The sequence below is a fragment of the Megalops cyprinoides genome, chromosome 23 (assembly GCF_013368585.1).
Source record: "Megalops cyprinoides isolate fMegCyp1 chromosome 23, fMegCyp1.pri, whole genome shotgun sequence".
Classification (NCBI taxonomy): Eukaryota; Metazoa; Chordata; class Actinopteri; order Elopiformes; family Megalopidae; genus Megalops; species Megalops cyprinoides.
In genome coordinates, this window is record NC_050605.1 from 10,395,715 (window position 1) to 10,418,370 (window position 22,656).

The following is a 22,656-nucleotide window of genomic DNA, read 5'->3' on the forward strand; positions in this document are numbered from 1 at the left end:
ATACACACACACGAAGACACACACACATACATGTACACATACACATACACACACAGACACATACTTATGGGCACACACAAACACAGGTGTACACACACATGCACACAAACAACACATATATACATTCAGGCTGATCCTTGCTGCATTATTCCCTAAGAATGGAACTGAACTTATTATGTGTAGCATTTAGGCCAGGCAGTTTCAATATTGCCACCAACCCCTCTTTCTCATCTGTTCCCTTACCACCACCCTCCATCTCCATTTCTCACACACACACACACACACACACACACACACACACACACACACACACACACACACACACACACACACACACACACACACACACACACACATGCCATCATTGTGTATAACTCTAAGCTCCTGTTGAGAACCAGCTGGAGCTTCCCATTTTGCTCATGCTTGGCTTCCATGGTTGCCAGTAATTTAGTATTCACTTGGGGGGAAGTGTGGAATTGGACTCCATACAGTACCAGCAGTGCAGAATCTTTTTTTTTTTAATTATGCTATTCTATGTGTTTTTAAATCAGCTCTCTGTTTGAATGTTTCCTACAGTAACACCCGACTGTGGGCTGTGAATGGCTACTTACTGTGCTAACGCAGAGGGAGAACTCAGCTGAATTCTTAGGAGAGACCACCCCAGTCAAGTCTGATTAATTCATTCAAAAAACATAATTTTCAAAAAACTGAACTAGGTTCTATCAGGCTTGCCATTGATTGCATGTTAATCATTTCATCATCCAAGACAAGTAGTTGTGTAGTATAAATATAATAATTATAAATGTCAAACTTACTGTATGTTCTCTATTGGTTCTCTATTGATTTAAAATAGAATATCGTGGCTTCATATTTTATGAAGATAGATCTCCACTGGAAAATGAAATATGTAAAATTAATTAGAACTTTTTCCAGGGAAATTTTTACAGCTTCTCAGCTGAATTGGTGAGTATGCCTGTTAGCAAAGGGTAGTTTTAAATAGTGCTTTAATTTAACCTGTTTCCAGGAAATGGCTTCCTCTTAAACGTGATACAAATTGTTGCTCTTTTCATTCTATCAGGGACGATTTCTCAAAAGCCTAATGCTGCAAGTTAAATTGCCTGTATTTTCTTTTTCACATCAGGTCTTCCTCAAACTGATTATTCTTAGATTGGTTCATCTTGAAATGACATATCTTCAGGATATTTTGGCTGGTGTGGGCGGATTATTGTCATCTTGACAGTTTTGTCAGTTTATGTAAACGTGTGAGCTGTTTTTTTTTTCAGAGCCCAGAAAATCCGAATCTGCTGAAATTCTGCATGATGAAATATTGCAATGCGCAGCAGTTGCATTGAATTCAGAAGTAAACCTTAAGTAAATAAATATGAATGTCTACCTATTCTGTTTTATACCATAGATGGCATTTTGGTTTTATTTTAACAGAGCTGTCTTAAATGAAAATTTAGTCACTGCATCATTTAGTGAAGAAGAAACAGGAGTGTAACACATGGACATGCTTGAAATTGACAAGCCTTTATTTAATTGAACTGTAACACACTTTTTCCTTAACTTTGAGTAAAATGTTTAAGCATGACATACAAAATGTCCCTTACACAAAATCTGTATTTAACTTCGAGCTCATTATATTGTGGAGGAAATGGATAAAAAAAAAAGATTCATTACATTTTTCTCAGTTTGATGGAATTAAATTGGGATGATGAACCAGTGTGTGGTCAACCAGTTATAAATTTAGAGACTGTAGTAAATTTTTGAATAGACTAAAACAGTCAGTTTTATATATTCATGCTCTGGGGTTGTAGGAATTAAATTCATGGTTCAGTTTCTTTCTCTCTGGCACTGAGCCGCCTCAAAGGACTTTTGTGGCAGTTTCTGTCTCATAAGTCTTTGCGTATTTAAAGCCGACAGGTATATCTGTGCAGGAGGAGCTGAAATGATATCTACTGGAGCAGATCTTGGCCACACTGTAGTTAACACCATGACCTCAATTATCTTACTCCAGTAGTGAGTAGTTTTTGAGGTAGTCCTACCTTCAGGGAGTTATAAAGAAAAACAGTTTAGATGTAAGCAGAGGAGTAATATTTGCCATACAGTGTGCAGTGTTAGTATAAGTCAAATCTAAATATCTTGAAAAGTGGTCTAAATTGTGTGTGTATGAAACTTACCTGTTGACACCGCTATTATTGTATGATAATGACATCGAAAATTGAAATACATCAAGAATGAACTGAAGTACATGTTTATTATTGTTTTTTTAATCGATTTGCTGTGTACACATGTTAAAAGCAATGTCTAACGCTCAACAGTGAACGCATACAGGCACTATTTAAAATGGCTTCACTGAACTTCTTCCCCCTTCAGGTATGGAAACTGTCACTTTTTCCCCCCACACTATGCTTTCCAATTTAATATTATCGCTGGAGTCCAGTAAAACTAACTTTCCTGTGCTCTCAACCCCTTTGAATAAACTGTTCAGTTTTTCTCTGCCATTGTGGCAATAGAATGCATTTCTTAGTCAGATCAATTTGACAGATACTCCTTAAATCCCATTTCATTATGTTATGTGCTGTTATATCAGTAGGAAACAGCAGAGGACAGGACAAAATCTCTCTCTCCTCTCCTGTAACATATGGCAGAGGTAAATATTACTCTTCTCTGAACAAACTATCTCAACAGTCCCTACATGTTTTGTCATAAACAGTGTTGTTTATTGTGTATTATCCAGTTTGTATCACTTTTGAAGATACTGTTACTGTTACTTTTGCAAATCATGGATCACTTGTACATTTTTTGGCTTTTTTTTTTCGGAGAACTAACTTGAGATATAGGAACTTTTATCTGCTAAACAATCAAGCAAAGGGACAAAGGCAATAAATGTTATCATTAAACTTGGTTGGAAAAACATAAATGAACGCAGTCTAATCCTGAAGCCTCAAATGGGGTACACTAACGAACAAACCAAAACTGTTGATACAACATTTTGGAAAATGACTGAATGTAATTTAAATTGCGCACAGTTTTATACCTACTTACGTGACTGAAATTGATGATGGGTGAGTGGGGCTTCGTTTAACCCAACATACATTGAGACATCATGTGTTTTTAATGACTCCGTTTTGAACCAGTCATAGCACACAAGTATGATCGGCAGCACACGGCGAGCCCACCTACTGTGGGGTTTGTTAAGCCTCACCGTCTCATCGCTAATGCAAAATCAAATGTCGCCCCTTGCCTTTATTGTAAGGCTAGCGTCAGGTTTGAGTTTGTCTTCTTAAAGGGTGACCAGAGTTGTTCTGTGAGGCAATAATAGGGAGGAAGAGCTTTGTGTTAGATCTACCAGTCATTTATTACTGGTTAATTAAGAACTGTTCACTAAATGCGTTCAAGCTCTAATTAGATATATGTGTTAAATTGTAACTGTAAGGTATTTATTCTGTTCTTCATGTCTTCAAACATTACAGTTCCTTACAGTGCAGCAGTTTTAATGCACTGAGTCAATCTTAAACAGCCTTTTCACTTTGCATAAACTATATTATTAATTTGAGATTGAAGAGAATTGCAGACAGAGTAGAATCTGAGAAATTGCAATGTACTTGGTTTAAGGGATCTATGTACCAATGTAATGTTGTAAGGGATCAATGTCATTTATTGTGTGCATCCTTTTGTGCTGTGGTAAGCCATCCAAACTGATATTTTCTTGCTGCTAAAAATGGTGACCTAAGTTCATCATGTGTTTCAGCTATGTGAACTAATACTGGACTTTATCTCTTTTATAATGAATATAACTATTAGATATACTGAGTTTACTGACTTTCTGTAAAGGACACTGTCTACAGCAGGGTTCCTGAATCTTAACCGTGTAGGGCTACAAGTTTGGGTTGCTCACCCCAGCAAAATAGTTTACTATTCGCTGAAACAGGTGGTTATCTTGAGTGAGCCAATTTAGCTACAGTCTACAATTCCAAAAGTTGGAGAACCTCCTGAATTGCAGCTTTCCTTGACCAGAGTTGGGCAAACCTGGTATATAGGAAGGATTGCCTCACATGATAAGGAGATTGAAGTCGAAGATTTCTTTTATCAGTTGCATCTCCACTCACCACTGCATTCTACAATACCAGACCACTTGACATCAGAATTACAGATTTGTTACCCAGGTTTATTTCACACCTTTGAATCAGGGCCAACAGTCTCTTATCAGGCCGCGCATTCGCAAACACCAAAATCATGATGCAGAAGCAAGCCAGAGGCAAGTACCCATGAAATCAGATTACTGTTTTCAGGTGCACCTGTCACTGCATTACTCTCACATGCATTCCTATTTTCTTGTCACATGTGTGATGCAGTTACACAGCATAGTGTTCAGTTTTCCCCTTGTTATACATAGAAACCAAATGACAAAAGTTCCATGCCATCTTAAGAAAACCACTACATGCTTTTGTACAACTGTGCATATGATATCAGTATGACAGTAGTGTGGTGTAGTGATAAGAAGCAGGGCCCATAGCCAAAAGGTTGCTGGATTGATTCCAAGCTATGGCGCTGCTGTTGTACCCTTGGCAAGGAATTTAACCCACAATTGCCCCAGTAAATATCCAGCTGTAAAAGTGTATAAAATTGTAACCTACTGTATGCAAGTTTCTCTGGATAATGACAATAATAATGGCAATAATGTAATGTAATGATGGTAATTCCATGTACACTTCAGAATTTTAATTGCTTTTACTCAGAGTCTGAGTGAATTAATTTGTACCAAGCTGAAACCAGTTTATGTATGCAGATTTGAAAAAGAATGATAGGAGCTTTCTGTTTTCTTTTTTATTGTGATGAAAAAGTGAAGAATCTTTTATGTCAAAATAGCAATAACATGCTCTGGCAGTAAGACCTTGAGGAAGAGCTAGTACCTCCTTGCGAGGCAAGTCAGAGAGCAACTGTCAGCCGGTGGGGGAAGAGGACATGATTCGAAAGAGACAGAAAGACAGCAGCACAGGGAGAGAGGCTTGGGGTGGGGACTTTAGCTCCTGAATTATATTTGCTTTGTGCACTTTCTACATTCTTTCCAAATAAGCTCTGTGATTACACGATACACATTGAAAACAATCAGTATAGCCGGAATCTCCAGGCTATAAGTAGTAAGTAAGTGTATTCAGACATACTTCCAAAGGAGAACATCACTAATCAGGCTGAAGCTCGCCAACAGTTTCAGCATAAAACACCAAAAGGCATGAGCATAAATTATGATAACCCCCAATGGCTGTGTGAAACCCTCCTCTTGATTTTTAACACTGCACAATAGGGGAGGAAATTCCTTCCTTGGATCACTTAGTTAGACTTTATTATTTTGATGTGAGTTGCACCCCTACTGTGAGGTGATATGATTTGGACATCTGGGGAACACAAAGCTGTTAGTTGTGTGTGGATTGAGATTCAGATTAATTATACACCCTGTCTTTGAACGTTATCTTGGATTGTGAGTCCTTGTGATGAAGACCCCACGGTGACACTTTTAGAGTTGAGCTGATGGTATGCACCCGCGTCTTACAATTTTATGTTTCATCTCCTCCTAGCTAAATGATTCTGTCTGAAAGAATTTAAAGGTGACTGTAAAAAGGGAGACTTGGCCTGTCATGTGCATTGAGCTCTGCTTCCATTAAAGAGATTTCTCTTCTTATCAGTCACCTAAAAGCCCCACCCGTATCTGTGCCACTGCTTAAAGCAAAAAGACATGAAAAGATTATGAGTCTACGTTCAAGAATTTATCTCTGAATTTGGAGAGTTCAGAGCTCAGATTGTAGATGATGGGAACTCATCAAACCCAATGAGGCCTCCTCTTTCTTAACCTGTGGAGTCTGAATAGGGGTAATTTCAGCTACATGACTTCATTGCAGATTGGATCTCAGCTTCCAATGAGATGAGGACTTTTTTTTCAGGATCACTTGCCATTTTTCACAAGGTATCGAAAGATATTTTTTTTTCCCTTTGTGGTTAAATGGCGGAGTTAGAGAATAGCTATACTGAAGAAAGGGAATGCATTCCACAGTCACCTCAAAGGTGCTATTCCATCTTAAAGGGAAATTGATTTTACACTGCATGAATTGAACCATAGAGGATTACTAATTAGTGTTTTACTGGGGAAATAATGTGAAATTTATTTTAAAAATTCTGAGAGTGGAATAAAAAGAAGAGGTATGAGTAATAAAAAAGGTGCAATCTTAAGTTTTTATATGCTAATCGTATAAACCTCAGTTCTGTTTTTTGTGTTATTTAATATTATTACTATATTCTTTTTGTAATCATCAATTTGCTAATGTCATGGAAAGACAGGAGAAACATTTTTGTTTGCATTAAAAAGAATTGCAAATCTCCAAAAAACATTTTTGCAACAGTATGCATGGAGGTCTAAAGTTCTCTCAAGTGGAATTGCTTGCAATTTGTTTACTTTTTTGTTCCAGATTGCAGGGCTGACACATGATGGACACTGTAGTTACCGCAGTGCCAGGAGAGGATTAAGAATTGAGGACCTCAGGTCACACGTAGCTGAAAGGAACATTACAACTGCACAATGACATCACAGAGCCCACCATTCCATTCCACAAAAGCAGTACCCCTTATACATCCTGCACTGCTCTGTTAAAAACAGAGTCTTCTCATGCCAGTTACATACATAAATGCAAGCTTCTAAACACTTGAATTCTTATTCTCATAATTTCTGTAAATCTCACACTGCAACAGTAATAATTAAAAGAATAGGTGTATATCACAGAGATATCACCTTGAAGAGTGAACAATGTTTTGAGCGACTGTCTTCAGATGATGTCAGTCCCTCCTCTGCTATTCTCTTCTACTGGATCAACTATAACAGTCCAAGAAAACATATGTGAAATACAAGCCTGCTCTTCTTACAGGATTACCTGCTGACGCACATGTATGGCAATGCAGCACGAGATGACCTGTGGAACAAGTTCTCTGAGGTAACAAGTTACTTCAAATTTTTACAATTCGTAGAGTGTGAAAAATGGCCTAATGCAAACATAACCATGTCTAATATGCTGGAAAAAAATGTGAGGGAGGTGTGTGTAAGCGCATTTCTGACATTACATCAGCCCTTTGCAGACACGATACTGGAGAATTAATCTTAAATCTAACAGAAAATATGTCAGGAGCCACTATGCAACTGTTCTGTCAGGGGGCAGCTTTGTACAGTTTACCAGGTGTGGTACTGTATCCGGGCCTTTTACATCCATATATATAACATTTTTGAAATTCACTAGTAACAAAAGAGTAAATGCATAAAAACAGTCTGTATCCACCATATTTGTAAACTGTTATGTTTCTGAAATGTTTTTATAACATTTTTTATTTTGTATTAACATGTGAGGAAGCGTTGCAGTCTATTCATGTGGGTTCCTTGCTAGAATTCCCCTGTGCATAGCAAAGGTGGTGTGTGTGTAAGGGATTTTGAGCAATAGCACTATCTCAAACTGTGAGAAAGGGTTTTCATTTTCACTAACAGTAGCTGCCCATTAATGAATCCAAAAACATCAGCCACCGGATGACAGCCAATCATTTTATGAATACTAATAGTCACAGCTGTCGTTAGCAATTCATGAAATCCAATTTGCTGCGACAATCAGCCGCACTTTTTTTCTGTAAGATGTCATTTGTCATTCTGTGAACTCCCAGCTACCCTGGACTGTGCTTGTAATGATACTTAGGGACACTGCTCGAAACCAAACTGTTATGCTTTAGTAATAATTTATCAGACAGTGAAAATTTAGTGGTCACTGGTGAAGAAATAGGCTGTTTGCATGGTAATAATAAGGTAAAATGCCAGTAAAGTATGAAGTAATGAGAGACCAGGTTTTCCATATTGTTCTGCTGCTGTGCAGGGTCTTTTTTCAATGAACCTGCTTACAAGCTGGGCATTGGTTAAAATATAGTTTTTGATGAAATTACAGTTTATAACAATGTTGTCAGAACCATTCAATGACACAAAACATGGTCCACAGCAAACATAAACGAGTAGACAAAGTGTGGAGCTACTCGGATTATGGTTAAAACCCTTTGTCTTAATAGGATGCAAGGTCTGAAGTAACTCTGTAAGAAATTATGTAATATCATATTCATATATGCAGGTGTTTTACAATTCCACATCTAGAGAATAAGAATGTCTTCAGTTTTAAATCCTCACTTCCGAAGAATATCTGTGAGGCTATTTGAGAGACAGTTTGAATCCTCAGTAACCCATTGCCCCATCCAGTAGTGAATACACATTGTCTAAAGTGACAGTGCCTTACCAGCTAGCAAATCAGTGTGTCCTGGAATGACTTGTCAGAACATGAATCAGGTACGAATGCGGTGACACTCTTATTTGAATTGCATGTCTATTTCGGCTTGCCGTCTCCTTTATGATTTGACATGGACCTGCCCTTCGCTGTGGATGAGGGGATAAGACAGGCTTCAGCTTTACCATCCAGTCAGCCAGTGCATCCAGTCGGTGACAGTGCTGTGACAGTGTGATAATGGCACTGAGACTCCCCTGGGTCTCAGTCCCTGCCCTTATGACAGAGCACAGTCAATGTAGGAGTGTGAAGTGTTTGCACTGTCCATTCTTTATGGTTTCCCCAAAAACATTGGTCTATGTCAGAGGTATTGCAGACCATACATAAATAACCCCTTAAACATCCAGTAAGTGGACTGTTCTTGAATTGGATTATAACATTACCATACCATTATGGTATCTTTAAATGTATGCCTATGTGGAGATTGACCATATTTCAAAGTAATCTGTAAAAAGCCTATTAATGTCAGAAAAATAAAAACCAGGAACAACAAAGGGTAGACAAAAAATGAAAACACTAAATGAAAAAGGTCTTGCAGTTAATTTGAAGTAACTAAATCACAATTAAAAGTCTACCCATGTGTTTCATATTAATGTCAATACTAATTACCAACATGTTTCTGCTATAAACAACATTTTAATATCAATACTTTAATACAATATTTAATACATGTATTAAACAAACTTTAAAGAGGTCAGAAATGTGGTGCCCAAATTGAAGGAGCGTGAGTCAAAAAATGGTAAAATTATTTAATGTGTCAAGAGGAACGGTGTTAAAAATAATGATGGCATATGCCCAACAAGGAAAAACTGCAAACTGCATGAAAGAGGAACAATGATCATAAGTCAAACCTCACTGACATGAATACTTGTACAGTCTCCCTAAACGTAATCAAGTTATTTCCCTTCTCACTTCACTTCATTGGCTGTTATCCCTCACATCAAGTTCAAAGCCTTGGTGCTGGCATACAGGACAGTGAATGGGACAGCCTCCTCATACCTACCATCAGTCTTCAAGCCCTATGTTCCGTTAAGATCACTGCACTCTGCATCTACAGGGGAAGCTTACTGTCCCGTCCCAATGGGGTGGCTCTTCTCAGACACGATCCATGTCTGTACTAGTCCCTCAGTGGTGTAATGAACTCCCCATGGAGATTAGGACTGCAGAATTGCTGGCCATCTTCTGACGCAGACTGAAGACCCACCTCTTCAGACTGAACCTCGGTTCTATCTCAATCCCCACCCCCTAACACCTGATAGCTCTACTATCTGATACTTATTTTCTGTGTAGTGTTGCGATGTATTTTGGATACTGTGCTGTAGGGACTGTTGTATTGTAGTATGCTTGGGTTATGTCATATTGCACAAGTTAACTTATAGTGTTATGTTCACATTCACTGGTCTGGGAGTGCTGTTAGCCTGGTCTGATACTGTTGCTCGTTTAAATTGTTATATTGTGCTGGAGGTTGCTCTGGATGACAGTGTTTGCTAAATGCATGTAATGTAATGTAATTTAGAAACAGTTTGCAACCCAGTCCAGTGTGCAACAATGCATAATCTTTGCATTTACATAATCTGGTGTAATGAGTGCAAAACCTGCAGTTCTGGGCAGTGGAAGAAAGTAATATGATCTGATAAGTTATCTGCTCTTTTTCTGATGTCTGAATGGGTTTGTGCTTGGAGAAAGCCAAAAGTAACCTTCAAGCCACATTGCCTGTTCCCAACTCTTAATCATGGTGGTTAGTTATAGTATGGGCACCCATCTCACAGGAGTCAATGGGTCTGATTATTACACTGCAAATGCCAAAATTGCAGGCAAGGAATAGGAAACCATTGTAGGCAAACAGGTGCACCCTATGGTGTAACCATGTTCCTGTGAAACACGGTGGAACACCAAGATGAAGTCAGAAACTCTCCATGGCCTCCTCAATTACGATCTAAACATCACTGAGCTGTTATAGGAAGATCTGGAATGTAGTGTGCAGAGTACATTTGTAATTCCTTCATTTCTCAAAAAACTGGAAGGTTTCTTTCTTGAAGAGTAGTCCAATGTCCCTCTAGAAACAGTTCAAAACTACTATAACAGCATTCCCAGGATTTAAACTGTTTTGAAGGTAAAGGCTGGCCCAACTCCTTATTAGCTCATTAACATTCATATATTGTTTACATTATTTTGTCTATGCCCCAAATGTTCTGTGACACTTTTCAGGCAGATTTTTTAATTTGTTTTTCATCACCTGCTTTTCCTCCCTTGTCCATGCTGTGCTGATCAAGACAACTTTTCAACACGCAAAATGAAAAGCTTAATTAGTTCAATTAATTTTGAAAGTGATCATTATTGTTTGATCATGGTGTTCATTTTGTCTGTCACTGTTTACCTAGTCAGTGTGACAGGCTGAGAAAAACTGATCATATCTATTAATTTAAATAATTGGATCACAACCAATTCCATTTCTGTTAGTGCCTAGACTCTTCCCAGTGTTATATATCCTGCCGGACACAAATTATCATAATAAAATAATAGCAAATATTTTTAATTATTATATTTTTTCAATCATTTTTTTTTTCTTTCATTCACAAGGAAGCTTTATGACACTGTTATGTGGCTGACTCGCTAAGCCAGCACGGGTAAAAACAAGCAAAAATAAAAAAAAAAAAAAAAGAATGATAAAAAAGCAAGCATGTTATTGGAAGTTTTAGAATGTTCTCCTTCAAAAGGAACTTAAAACAATAAGTACTGTGTGTCCCTGATGCATTCAAGCAAGGCATTCAATTATTCTAGGTCTTGCTCAGGAATTGGTGAGTTACCCTTTTCTAACCCTATTCTAGTGAGTGGTGTGGACACACAGAATACTCTAAGATGCTGACCTGCAATTTCTTTGTGGCAACACAAATCATATAAAGCCTTAGAAGTAACAAATACAATCTAAAAATGTTTTCTATAAGATATTATCAGCCAGTATCAGCAGGGCACAACTGGATTAATATGTGTCCTGGGCTTTGTACTGGTTAGATGTTTAGCAGAAGTATTTTGTGCCAGCTGTAAGAGAAACAAAGCATAGTTCTCCCAAGATAAATGGGAAAAGGGCATTTCCGCAGTCCAGTTTATTGATAAAGGCATGGATCGTTATCTCTGTATCCATTGGCAATACTAATCCTGAATGTATTCCTTAATTGATAGTACCAGGCAGGGAATATCTTTCGATGCAGCTATAGAGATCAAAGATAACACCGTTGTTCTTCACCTCAGGTTCTGTGTTGGGGACTTAGATTAGAAAGAAGTAGATCAGTGGTTCCTTTTTGGTTCCTTTAACCCTGTGCTCTGTCTTATTTGGATAAAACTGAAGAAAAGGCAGCCAATGCTTTATTTTAATGAAGTAAAACATGTTGTTTATTCATCATACATATTACCTGGTTTGATTTACAAATGAAGCTGGTCATCTTTCAAATAACTGCAAAAGGAGAAGGTATGTTTGCAGATAATGTAGCTAAAGGGTATCTTACAGGCAGATCGTAACTGGCTCTGAAATACACCTTTTAAATGCTTCACAAATAATGAGAATATTGAAGCACACATATTTCTCAACCAGAGCTGAACCCACTCTACATATACACCAAAATCTATCTGCCAACCATTTATGAAAATAGAATTATCAGTAATATCAAAGATAGTGTCCTTGAAAGCCTTGCACTAAGGTCTGAAAGAACTAAGATAGAGGATTCATACTGAGTCAGCATACATTAGCAAGTCATTATCTGCTTTTAACAATGGCAATTTCAGCACTCTGGTCCAAAAATCAGACTGAAATTATAAAGAGGCTGTCTACATTCAAAAAAGCAGTCAGCTGCTTAGAAACAACTTTCTGAAATGAGGCTTTGAAATGGGCCCTTAATTACTAAGAATAGAAGTGTCAAGGTTAGGTTACTATGGAGAGGGTCACACCACAACAGATTTAAGATGCGTAGAAACTGCCCCAGTTGCAAGAGAGCTGTTAAAAATAGTAAGAATATTATTACTCACTACTGCTTTAGACACTTCTTAAGGAGTCTAGAAGGAATTCAATCAAGCACGGCAAGAGAGTTCAGTCAGGCTTTAATATATGGTTTATCTTAATAAGGCCTTTATTAAGCATATGTAACATCTTCATGAGCATGAAATTACTGCTTTGTGAAGCATATACAAACAACTGCAGTCATTTATATAATGAAGAGTTGAGGTTTGCATATGGTTAATAAAACTGAGAGATTAACAAAACAGTGATTACTACAAAACTGTGGAGTTCAGTTTTTCTGATTGAATTGAGGAGAAAAAAAAACTTTCATTTTTGTATTTCAGCTTTAAGTCTTTCATTAGACAGTAGTGTATGTGTAATTTAGAGGCCCTTCATTTCCATTCCATTTTTTCCAAACTCCCTCTTAATTTGACAGATATTGTAGCTTAGCCAGTGGGTGTTTCTCTTTATAGAAGTCAATTTATCTTTAGCAGCAACACAGTCAAGGGTATAGTTACAAAGAGAATTGAGCTACTCCCTCATTTGAAAGGAGTGACCTGAAAAAGCAGGAACAAATTAGAAAACCTATCTGCACTGGAAGTTATACTGAGGGACTGCATAAAGTGTTTTCTTTTTTTTTTCATTTTTATTTGCAGCCATGGGTAGCAAGAGTTCAAAGAGATATGAGATATCGCCTTTTGCTAGATTATTTAAAGAGAGGCCATGAGTCAGGACAAGATTAAAAGTTTGGCTGAGAAAATGGGTAAGCCCATTTGAACACATCTGAAAGATTCTGCCACATTAAAAATAAAAAATACAGTGTGCACATTAGGGCATCCTCAGCATGAAGATTAAAATCACGAAGTAAAAGAAAAGTAGTGTCATACCTCAAAATGACCAATGACAGAAACTCTGCGAACTCTGATAGGGATAATGGATTTAGTTTAGTATAGGAGTTGCCTGTGTACTGGGAAAATTAACAGCTCACAAGATGAGAAATCACCTAAGATAAGTTGTTTACAGTGGAAAACATCTCTATAAAACAATTAATTTAGCACCAGTGTCCATTTTGTCTGAGACTTTGAATACAATTAAGTTATGACTTTTCATACTGGATGGTGACACCAGCTTTAACCACATATCAGCTAATAAAAATTACAGTTCTGAAAAACAGTGAAGTTATTGATTATATATGCCTTGTTTTGGAGAGAATGGGAATGCAGCACTGTAAGGCTAGATTTTACATCAGCACCATCTGGCACAGATAAAGCATGCTAAGGAGATATGTCTACATATGAATATTCACACCAGTTAGAGGCTGTACTCTAAAATAGCTTTCTTTAAATATCAAAGTCTCAGTGGAAAACAAGTTGCAGTGATAGGCATCAGAGCAACTACATTTGTACTGAGATATATGGCAGATATAGGATGGTTGTTTGTATTAATACCTGCATAGTGTAAGACCCATGTCTACATTGTCAACAGGCAACAAAGCATGATGTGAACACTCATGAAAAATCATTCCCCCCCACCAGGCAATGCAAAAGGAAGGGAAAGATATCAACATCACAGAGGTGATGAGCCGCTGGACGCTGCAGATGGGCTACCCTGTGGTCACCATCAGTAAGAACAACAGCCTGGACAACAGCATAACCATCACCCAGGAGCACTTCATCTATGACATGGATGCCAAGATCAGGGACCGGGATCTCTCCAATATGAGGTACTCCGATTTACATCTCACTTACGCTTCTTACCGCTTACCCTCTGCACTAGATTTAGTCACATCTGCTGCTGGATAACAGCTGGTTTTCCAGATCTTTGTAAACCACTCTCAGGTGGCAAGGGGAAATAAATTGGATCAATCAAAACAATGACAAGCTGATTCAAATGATTAAGTGTCTGCTGCAATGAAAGCCTTCACCAGGTTCAGTGTTGGGTAACCTTGCAGATACTGTATTGCTCTATAACTATGGGATAGTAAGTTATTGCTATGCAGCGCTTCATGTTATTGTAATATTACATAGAATCCAGCGGGTCCTATTTTAATCCCTCTGACTATAACTCTTGTTATGTGCAAACCCCAGTTAATCACATAATGTTCATAACAGATAATGGTTGTCAACATATGCAGATGAAGAATTTGCTTTGTTGAACAATAAAGTACTACCAGCAGTTTGTGGTAGGATGAACATCAACCTGCTACTGGTCAATTCTAATCTTATCTCACGTTATCTACAGCAAGGATAACATGCTAGTTACTGGTTGTGATTGACACTTAACATCCAGATGATTCCACAGCTCAGTGTGTTTCCTTTTGTCCATTTCAATTGCAGTTTGGAAACAAGTTTGTCACATGCAAATGGATTAGTAAAATCTACCATTAAGGTGCAATGAATAATTCAATACCACTTCAGAACAAATTTAGAAATGCCCTCTTTTTGGGTCCAGATGGCAGTAGAGTAATTGACTCCACATCTCAATGCATGCACCTTGCTTTAATTCCTCTTACCAGACCCTCAGCAGAACCAGCTTTTTAATGTGAACACTTACCAGGCAAATCCACCTGTTGCTGACAGAATGAATGTGTAACCTTGAAGAAATAATTCCACCTACATCTCTTGATGTTGTCTGCTATTGCTTTTTCTTTTGGTCTCGCATCACAGATCTGAAATGTTCAACTACTTTTTTTTCCCCATTGATCCTGTTCTGTCTTGAGACTGCCTACGTATTTTCCCTCTTCCTCCTCTCTTTTGGTCACTTGGGTATGTTTGAAAGGCAGCAGATGTTTCCCACAGTGAGGCATTTTTCCTCTAGTCCATAGGGAGTGTTGCTGCCCTGCTGATTTTCCATTGAAATGGTTTAATAGCTTGCACAAAGAAGACCACACTGGAGACTGGCTTGTGGAGTGTTGTGTCTCATCAGGAGACTTAGAGACAAGATGGGGGTGTTTTTGTGGCGGCATTGAAGGCAAACAAATTACCACAAAGTTAACAGCTTTGTTTCTTCATGACACCTCATGGCAGTGCTTGTTTTTGGTACCAGTCAAAATTTTGGACACACCTACTCATAGAAGGATTTTTCTTTATTTTTACTATTCCACATTTTAGGATGATATGAATGATTTTAGAACATCAAAATGAAACAACACAAATGGAATTATGCAGTGACCAAAAATGATAGCCAAAAGATTTTTTTTTTTTTTTATAAATTTTTTTGGAAATAAATTCATACATGGGCATCAACTATATTTGTCTAAGAAACAGTTTTCAAGCATTTAAGCATAAGTCTTCAGGTCAAAATGTCTTTGAATCAATGTTTCCCCTTATCTTAATCAGGTGTGTCCAAACTTTTGACTGGTACTGCATAATGGTCAAGCTTGGGCACTCCATTAGCCTGACTTATTTCTACTCTGCTTACTGGATTTCTATTGTAGCTGTGACTTTATAGGATGTATAGGAAGCAAAGTGCCTTGCTTTGATCGGTGTCGACTAGATTTTTGTGACATGAAAAGAAAAAAAAAAAGCACCCATCAGCTAACAAAGGATAAGTGCAGTGCGCCACCTGTTCCACGTACTGTTCCAGTATTGGTGCATAGACATGACACATTTCAACCCTTCAGCTTAATCTTTTACCTGAGCCAGCTTTGTCGACCTTCATGGGCTGAATACCGTAATCAGAAGCTGTTTAGGAAATCAATATTAGACCAGACCTCTCATTCCGCCTTCAGGCAGGATTTTTAACATGATCCCCGATAACCTGACGAATGCTGCAGCTAGAGGCGACAGAAGATATTGTATTACCCTCAAGGAACGTTTCAGCCAGCAAAATGACCAGAAACCAAGTGTAGAACCACATGCCACCCAAGGGAACAGAGGACCAGAACTGTCAGATTGGTGACACTTGGATCTATTTTATATGCTGTTGTAGTGCTTGGCTGAGCCCGAAATGCTTGTTGTGTTGGCCGCTTCCTTATGCCTGGTAAATTGTATGCATTCTCCTAGTGTGGTATAATTTCAGTCTTTAAAATGGAGTCAGGGCAAGGCAAGGTTCAGAGAGTATCGTGATTTGTCGTCCCCTGCTGTGTTGTGAAATATATAGGCGAATATATTCCTTCTTCATATACATTACTTATTTATTCAGCCATACCCGTGTCCAAGGAATTTCCAGAGCAGAATAAATTAAATCTTTGCTATACCTCTGCGAGGCATCAATTATCTATCAAAGAAAAGTCCGCTACTGGGTGGCATTGTGGCAAAGTAGTTACAGAAGTGGACTAATAACATGAAGTTTGCGTGTTTGAACCCAAGTTTGGGCACTGCTGTTGTCCCCTACAAACTGGTTCTGTAACCTGAGCTGCTGTAGATCAACAGAAAATATGCTAAGCTTGATAATTTGCCATGGAAAAGAGGATCAACTAAGCAAATAAATAATCAGGTTCCTAAAATATTCTTAATAGGTTTTTGAAAGACTGATGGTACTAACAGTAATGGACTCTATTTACATAGTGACTTTCAAGGATTTCAAAGCACTTATATGAGTCACAGAGAATGAGGGAGGGGTGAATGAAAATGCTCCATTACAGTATCTATACATCAACCAAGATGGAGATGGAGAGGCACTATAGTTAATTAACTGTGAAATGGCTCACACTGATTACATTGGAGGAGTCCAACTGGAAATTTAGTCAGGACACCAGGGGGCCCTCTACCCTCTACAGCTATAGGATAAGTACCATAGAATCTGCAATGATCACAGTGAGTCTGTACAAAGTGAAAAATTCAGTCATATAAGACTGTGGTGTATCTATGAGATCAAAGTTATACAGCCTTAAGCATCAGTGGAGTTTAATGTCATGATTCAAAGCATTTCCTCTAGAAATACATAAATCACAGCAGTACACAGGAAAAAACAGGAAAGAATATTTCATGGATGGGTCCAAAGAGTGGTGATTGCGGGGAATAATATGTTCTGTTATACAATACCAATATACCAATATACAACTAATTTCTGGGTTATTAAAGTCTCCCAGCAAGATTTGCTACATATTACAGTGGCTCACACCTGCTACCACCTGCCGTCCCTCAGTCCATAGCTGTAGGTACAATAACATTAGGTTAAGCATGAAACAAATGAAAGGATTCTTAACAGGGTATTTGCTAATACAAGAGATGATTATTACTTTATGTTTATTTTTGAACAGACAGCACACACAAACATAAAAACACTATGAAGTAAAATGTAATTGTGAACAAAGTGATTTTCTTCTGTGCAGTGCTATTTTAATTTTGTAAGTGGACATCATGTGAAAAAAAAAAAAAAAAGAATATAACACGCTCCCTAGGATTATTTTTATTTTCCTCATAGATGAGCCTGAGGAACCTTTCAAGTGTCCGTGTCAATCAAGGAGTGCATAAATAGACAGAATTAGTGATGCAAATTGATTTAATTATCACCTGCAGAGATGCTATTATTTCCTGTGTGACTAATGCCGATCATGGTGTTCCTCTTCCCAGGTGCATTTGTGCTGCATTGTGGCGTAGTGTTTATGGCCAATGAGGGTCATGGGTTTTAATTACAGCGCCTTCACTGCTGTTGTCTCTTCGAGTGAGGTACTCAGTGAGCCCGTCAATCACAGCAGCTTACAATGCGCAATGTTAGACCCTTCAGAACAAGCTGCGTAAAAGCAGTCAATAGCTCTTGCATTCAGAATTCAGAATGCATTTAAAAGATTACAGGGGTGTATTGTGTTTATCTTTGCACAAAATTTGCACTCATCTATGATTGGTTTTCTGAGGTCACATGCCATAATTAAACCAATCAGAGGATGGTGTGCGTCAAGTGCCTTTCACACCCCCTTAGTATCAAGTCATTTTTTTGATGAACAAATTTTATGTGTTAAGTACAGAGAAAGTGGTACATTTGCTAAAATAATCCTGCCAGTAGTCATGAGAGTACTCTCACTGCTGCGAATATGATTCAAGATGATTAGGGATATAGTTTTTAGCATGACTAGCTTAGAGACACATGACGTACACATAGCAAATGGTTTTCAATTTGAAAGGCACTGCAGTGCGACACTCCATAAAGCATTGGGCCAAGAACAACCCAATCCAGGGAGTGCACCCAAAGCCTTTCAAAACAGCTTCTCCAGGAGTAGCAACAGTTTCTCAGCTGGAAAGATAGAGCATCTTTTGGAGGACCAGACAAGAAATAAAGATTTCCGCACAATGAATTTCACAGATACACATTTGTCTGTCTGTCTAAGGGGATCATGTTGCTAAAAATCCTAATGGATTATGTTACATATGTCTTGTCTTTGGAATGTGTGGTGTGAATGTGGCTCTGAAAGAAATTCTTTATACAATAGTGATGAAGTTAAATTGTAGACGGTTTTGGTATTTCACCTGGGATGTTGGAACATACAATATATAGAGTATTGTTGAACATTTTGCATGGGGTAGGGCAGTAGAATTTGATTTTATTTTTTGATCCACACTCCAACACAGTAGGTGGCAATATACACCTGTAATACTTATCACAACTTGCCTGTAAACACACTGAAAAAAATTAAGTCAGAGGGGATCAATCTTCATTACGGTTTTGGGCGATCTTAGCTAGTGACAGGATCCAGGGAATCAACAAGCAGAAACTACAGGATGGGTCTTCAGAGATGTCTGCTTGCTGTTGGTTGTGTTTGCAGAAATAGCCAATCAGGTCGTTCTTCTTATTTTATGTTGTTATTAATATAAACTAAGCTTAAGATATATGCTACTTGATGTAACAGTGATATAGATCAGTCATACAAATACTATGCATAATCATGTTTGCAAGTAATAAAGTATTTTGTGATATGTACAACAAATCTAGGTGAATAAAACATACATTCAGTAATACTAAAAAATAGCTTTGATACTGAAAGACTAGATAAGCATGTTATCGCAGTTTCATTCTATTGTTATCACTGTATTATAGTTAATAATTACATTCTTGGATATTCTTGCTTTTGCATGATAATAGTCTGAAATCTTTCTGCTGACTTGCTATTTGCCTTGAATGTATAATGAGCCAAGAACATTCAGCTTATCAAAAACTGGGTCTCATGGGTTTGTATAAGTTTCTGGTATTTTATTTATATATAATTGTAGTACACAGGTGATCAGTAGCGTTCAGGTAATATTGGGATGTTGCATACTGACATTTTATTTTTATGCTGAAAACATTGTATCAAAGTTGTAAAACGTTGAAAAAAAGGTGAAAAAGATGTATTGTAATGGATCATTCTCACCTGCCAGGTATCATTCCTCATATTGAACTGTACATGTAGAATGTGTGTAAATTAAGGTGTTGCATTAAGGTTGACACCCCTACATAATGGTATAATTGCACTACAGTCTGTGTCATGGCTTCCACATCTATGATACTTTCCTTTGCTTCAGTCAGTATAGGCTTCCTGACACCAGGCAAAGACCACCTCCGTGTTTTGACAGTTGTTTATTCAGGCCAGCAGGTAGCAAGGTGACAGCTGCCAGAAAGTTCCTGAAGTTTATTTTCGCCAAATCCCTCCGACATGACAATGTCAGCTCCATCCTTTCTGTTCTCATGCAAATGTGTCTAAAATGGAAGCATATTTTAACATTTGTAAATTGAGGGGTGATGCAACACAGTATTTTCTGAATAAATGGAATAAGTTTAATTGCCTTGTTCAGAATAATGTCAAGGTCCTAGCATAAATGGTCAGCTCTTTTTTGCAGCTGCTTTGCTGTAACAATGTGGTGATTATGTATGGCTATGAATTGCAGATCGCTCTGAACATGCCGGTCCCGAGCTCACACAAAACTAAATCCAATTTCCCCCCTCTCCATTTTCATCTTTCTTGCAGCTTCCAGTGGCAAATCCCTTTGACGCTTTCCGTGGGAAATTCAAGTCACATATCATTGGAATCAATCATTTGGGTTTCCAATAAGACAGGTAAATACAACACATCACTTCCATACATACATAATCCTTACCTCTCCTTGAATCCCTTCAAACGCAAGCATGTGCCCTATGGCCTATAAAAAAAGTTTTGAGGAAAAACATGCCCCTTGGAATAGCAATTTTTGTTATTCCTTATTTTTCAAGACCTGCCATTTGTGCAGCGGACGGCGAATCTGTAATGACCAGCCAATTTAGCTGCTCATGCACCATGACAAGTGAAATCAATTTTTCCTGTCTCCGTTTGATTTTTTCCCCCCTAACAAGGCCAGAGAATTTACAATCGGCTCACAAAAATAAATCCGAGGCCCTAACGCAATGCAGTCGCATTTCTGAGCCTGTGTTGCTGAGAAGGCCGTGGATATATTAAGTGCCCCTGAGTTACGGTCCCGTTCAAAGCCACATGTTCTCAATCACCCTCTCTAAAGAGGGTTTATCCCTCTTGGTGGTGGCAGGACGTATCACCCACAGGTACACAAACAGCTGTGCTTCAGAGCTAGGATTAAGGGGGATTATGGTTGGATTTTGCAGTCAAATTTGTCTTTTAGATTCTTTTGATTCCCTCATGAAGACTACTTGGAAATCTTTCTTTAAGTCACTTTCCTACCATTAATTCTGTTTTAAATTTTTTGCTAACCTTTCCTAACCTTACTTTAACCCATGGAATGCATTTGGACATTTCTCTGGGATAGAATGCTGTTCTGTATCAGAAGAAAGTGTCAAGTAAAGGGGTGATGTGAACGAAGCAGCCATGCATTATTATTTTAGTCAGACCAGAGTATTTTGTATCTTGATGCCTGGTTTCATCTGAAATTGGATTTGATTGCAGCTGACTTGAGTATCCACTTTACAATCACCTTAGTGAAAGGGTCTCAGCAACTCCACCCTCCAGATACATCTGTATGAGCTAAAGGTGTCTTTTCAATACCCTGACATCACAATTCACTTTATGTTTGACTTAAGAATATAGGCATGTGACACTTTCAGTTGTGCCTTACACAATTTGGTGTGTATACAAAAGACGTAAATCACATAAATACGTAACACTCAGATTGATTTCCCTGAAGTGATTTGTTTATATTATATTGATTGCATTTGTTCTTCTTTAAGCCATTGATTTTTTTTATCCCTCATCCTCCTTTACTGCTTTTCTCTCTAACTTCCTTCATGTTTTTTAAAGTCCTCCTGGGGTACTACTGTAATTGTAATGTTCACATTAAATAAAAAAGCACTAACTGTTTGTTGAAGTTGTGGATGAAGTGAGAGCCCACTTTTGCTGTACAGTCTGTAGCTCTGTGATGTTTGCACACAGGTAAGATTCAGATGGACCAACATCAATATTAAGCCTTTTTACAATCGTGCCCATAGGGGTTGACTGAAATATTAACAAAGTACATGCTTCTCCAGATTTTTTATCCTTTCTACATTTCCTTTCTTTCCGCTCCCTTTTGTAAATATACCAGAGAGTACAATACAATGTGATAAAAATATCAATATTGTTATTATTATTGTTGCTGTCATTGTTATAGAACTCATATATAATATATATATATATATATATCATATATAAACTCAAATTAGGTTAAAATAGTGTTTTAGAAATGAGACACAGTTGCGTAGATAATCTCATCAATGAAGCACCATTCTCTTTCTGAGGGTCAGATCATGTAAGAGGACTTAACCAAATTAAGGATTGCACCATTCTCTAAAAACACATTCCCGTATCTGCATGCAAGTATGAGGAAATGAGGAAAGGTCATTTAGCACACCATATTGCTGTTTACCTTTATGCTTCAATCATGCATATTTCAGACAGAAGTCTCATCCTGTGCACACCGTTTTCCTCTGGGCACCAGCGTACCTGTGTGTGACGTACACCGCGCACGACTGGCTAATGAGCCGTCATGTGCAGCCGTGTGGTAACCACCTGAGTCCACTGCCGTTTCTTCCTCGTAGAGTCTCACAGAATCAGCCTGATGGATGAAGGGACGTGGTTACTTGGGAACATCAATCAGATGGGCTACTTTAGAGTCAACTACGATCTCCAGAACTGGAGGCTCTTGATCGAGCAGCTGATGAGGAACCCAGAGGTAGAGCGCTCGCCCCTCGTCACACATCCCTAGTAGTGTGCTCTTCAGTTCCTGCTTGCCTTAACGCATGCTGCATGCTGTTCTCTGAAAATCTTACAATAGCCTCTTAGCATGTATCTTAAAATTGATTTGTGTTTGCTGGAAATAGCAGGCATTTGAACAACCTTGAAGGGAAAGTGTTTATTTGGATCTATCAAAAAGTCGAAGTTAATGGCCCTTGGTCTGCCATACAAACATATACCTT

The 22,656-nt window shown here is 38.1% G+C and overlaps 1 protein-coding gene across 1 annotated transcript in view; it reads left to right on the plus strand.

Annotated features, from left to right (window-relative positions):
- The window catches only part of LOC118770202 (thyrotropin-releasing hormone-degrading ectoenzyme-like), a 101,014-nt gene that overhangs the window by 61,424 nt on the left and 16,934 nt on the right, over positions 1 to 22,656 (plus strand). Inside the window, exons 8-11 of the mRNA XM_036517733.1 lie at positions 6,918 to 6,983; positions 13,881 to 14,068; positions 20,228 to 20,316; positions 22,279 to 22,412. Coding sequence (XP_036373626.1) covers positions 6,918 to 6,983; positions 13,881 to 14,068; positions 20,228 to 20,316; positions 22,279 to 22,412 — 477 coding nt within the window. The remainder of the gene's footprint in view (positions 1 to 6,917; positions 6,984 to 13,880; positions 14,069 to 20,227; positions 20,317 to 22,278; positions 22,413 to 22,656) is intronic.